Source organism: Sander lucioperca, chromosome 19, assembly GCF_008315115.2.
Source record: "Sander lucioperca isolate FBNREF2018 chromosome 19, SLUC_FBN_1.2, whole genome shotgun sequence".
NCBI classification, from domain to species: Eukaryota; Metazoa; Chordata; class Actinopteri; order Perciformes; family Percidae; genus Sander; species Sander lucioperca.
This window is the reverse complement of record NC_050191.1, coordinates 1,777,893-1,780,392: the sequence shown is the minus strand read 5'-3', so window position 1 is coordinate 1,780,392 and position 2,500 is coordinate 1,777,893. Positions and strand designations below refer to the sequence as shown.

The 2,500-nt window shown below is 41.2% G+C and overlaps 1 protein-coding gene and 1 long non-coding RNA gene across 4 annotated transcripts in view; both read right to left on the bottom strand.

Moving 5' to 3' along the window:
- The window catches only part of LOC116062353 (tyrosine-protein phosphatase non-receptor type 7), a 15,762-nt gene extending 14,712 nt beyond the window's left edge, over positions 1 to 1,050 (bottom strand). For all 3 annotated transcript variants that reach the window (XM_035995653.1, XM_031317013.2, XM_031317014.2), the window contains exon 1: positions 801 to 1,050. In XM_035995653.1, coding sequence (XP_035851546.1) covers positions 801 to 901 — 101 coding nt within the window. In that variant the 5' untranslated portion in view covers positions 902 to 1,050. The remainder of the gene's footprint in view (positions 1 to 800) is intronic.
- A 91-nt stretch (positions 1,051 to 1,141) lies between these two features.
- Positions 1,142 to 2,500, bottom strand: part of LOC118493897 — a 10,411-nt gene continuing 9,052 nt past the window's right edge. Inside the window, exon 3 of the long non-coding RNA XR_004895955.1 lies at positions 1,142 to 1,287. This is a non-coding gene — a long non-coding RNA (uncharacterized LOC118493897). The remainder of the gene's footprint in view (positions 1,288 to 2,500) is intronic.

Sequence of the window (2,500 nt, the reverse complement as noted above, 5' to 3'; positions counted from 1 at the left end):
ATTCGGTGCATCCCTACTATTTATTATCACGAGTTTACAGACACGTCTCTGCTGATTGGGTATCACCTGGGGCACGGCCAATAAACCAGAGAAAACGTATCTCAAAGCCTGCTGCTTGCCGTTTAACAGCGTTCTGAGGAAACTTGTCGTTCAACACGGAAACTGTAACAGCACACCGTTATGAGATGAAACGCGCCCCGGGTGAGGACAGTTTTGACATGGATTGGCTATCTGGAGTACCGGCAGATTTCATGGCTGCATGGGCTGCATGCCGGTCGAAAGCTTTTTTGTTTTGTTTTTGATTGGCCCACTGGTTTGTCTCATCACTGGCCAATCACATAGTACTCTGGCCCACCTCCATCCAACCATAGAGACAGAGCGCATTTAAGTCCCGCCCCCACCGACGGGGTAAACAACTCCACAAAGTGTTGGTAGGTAGATAAAAACATGAGATTTAAGCACGTCAAATGATTGTTTTAGCAGCCTTTGTTTACCAGAGAGGACAAGATAGCTAAGCTAATGGTAGCTATGTATTAGCAAGCTAAGGGACTTGCAAACATAATACTAGAGCTTTCTGATGTATCCACATTCAACTAACGCTGTAACACAAGTTGCATACTATCAAAATGCAGCTTTAGCTTAACTTACAGACTTGTGACTTGATTACTATACACGACATCTTGATGACAGCCAGGCTCCATCCTCCACCATTAGCCATCTTACTGAGTGTACTGTGTGTGCGTGTGCGTGTGTGTGTGTGTGCGTGTGTGTGTGTGTGTGTGTGTGTGTGTATTTCTCACCTCTCCTGCAGGCGGACCGAGACTTTGCGAGAAGGTGTAGTTATGGGTGGAGGCGTGGTCGGGTCCTCAGGAAGAGGGGAGGCCGGGCCGACTGCTGACATACTCGCAGTGTGTTTGTGTGTGTGTGTGTCTGTGCGTGTGTCTGTGTGTGCGTGTGTGTGTGTGTCTGTGTGTGCGTGTGTCTGTGTGTGTGCGTGTGTGTATCTGTGTGTTTGTGCGTGTGTCTGTGTGTGCGCGTGTGTGTGTCTGTGTGTGTGTGTGTGTGTGTGTGTGTGTCTGTGTGTGTGTGTGTGTATCTGTGTGTTTGTGCGTGTGTCTGTGTGTGCGCGTGTGTGTGTCTGTGTGTGTGTGTCTGTGTGTGTGCGTGCGTGTGTCTGTGTGTGGGCGTGTGTGTGTCTGTGTGTCTGTGTGTGTGTGTCTGTGTCTGTGTGCGTGCGTGTGTGTGTCTGTGTGTTTGTGAGTCTCAGCTGTTCATCACAACACCATGCTGTAGGAGACAGAAGAGACAGATTGTATGTATGATTTAAATTACAACATTTTGTTTTTATGAATGAATCTCCAGGCTGTGTTTGTGTGATCCACACCCTGTAATTTAACACAAGACATGTTTGTACCAAGCATAATCACCAATGAAACCTGTTTGTCCACGAATACATTTAGCACAGGTGTTTCTCACACTTCACCACCGGTCATTAGTCCTCAGGCTGAAACTGTGTGCAGCGCTGCATGGAAACAATCATGCATTCACAATCTTTCTTAAACTGCCAAGATGGACAAGTGCAAGGCATGTGTTTGTGACTAGTAATGTTCCAACCTTTCATGCTTCGTTGAGGAATTTTATGAACAAATGTATTAGGGCTGTCAGCATTAACGCGTTAATCGCGATACGATTAAGGGCCGCTGCGATGAGATTAATTATTTTAATCGCATTAATCGCATTAATTGCATTAATCGCAGAAATTCAGAGATATTAAAAGAAATTAATCGTTTGACAGCCCTATTTAGGAGTTACTAAACACTATATTGACTCTAGTAAGGATAGGGATTTTTAGTTTTTAGTTAGCTACTTGGAGGAATTGTGCAATAATGACAGATTTACACATTTTTCTTTTGTTTACAGTTAATAAATAATTACAAATCTCAAAATCAAGTTCATAAAGTAACTTTCTTTGCATTCATTTGATTCCCAATCAAGATACACTGGTAAGAATGGCTTTCCATTGTTAATATAGACTTAAAAACTGTTCTGAAATGCAAAATAATAGAATTTTAATCATGTGATAAAATATGCGATTAATCGCGATTAACTATGTAACTTCAGCGATTAATCGCGATTAAAAAGAATTAATCGTTTGACAGCCCTAAAATGTATGTGTGGATAACTTATTCAAAACATTTATTTATAATGGCTTTAACCCTCCTGGTGTACTCGGGTCAAATTTGACCCATTTTCAAAGAGTTTCTATATCAGAAATTTGGGTTTTCTTTCAAACAAATTGTCCAAAAAAATAACGTGGATGGTTCCCTACAACGCTCCTAACAAGTTAAATAAATAATCAGTTCACTACTTTCATTGAATTTGGGTGTTTTAGTCAATTTTATAGCATTTTTAGAAAAAACAATTGATGAAATAACTTTGAAAACAGTGACAACAAAGTGACAAAAATGTTAAAAAAGTGATAAAAAAAGTGACAAAAATG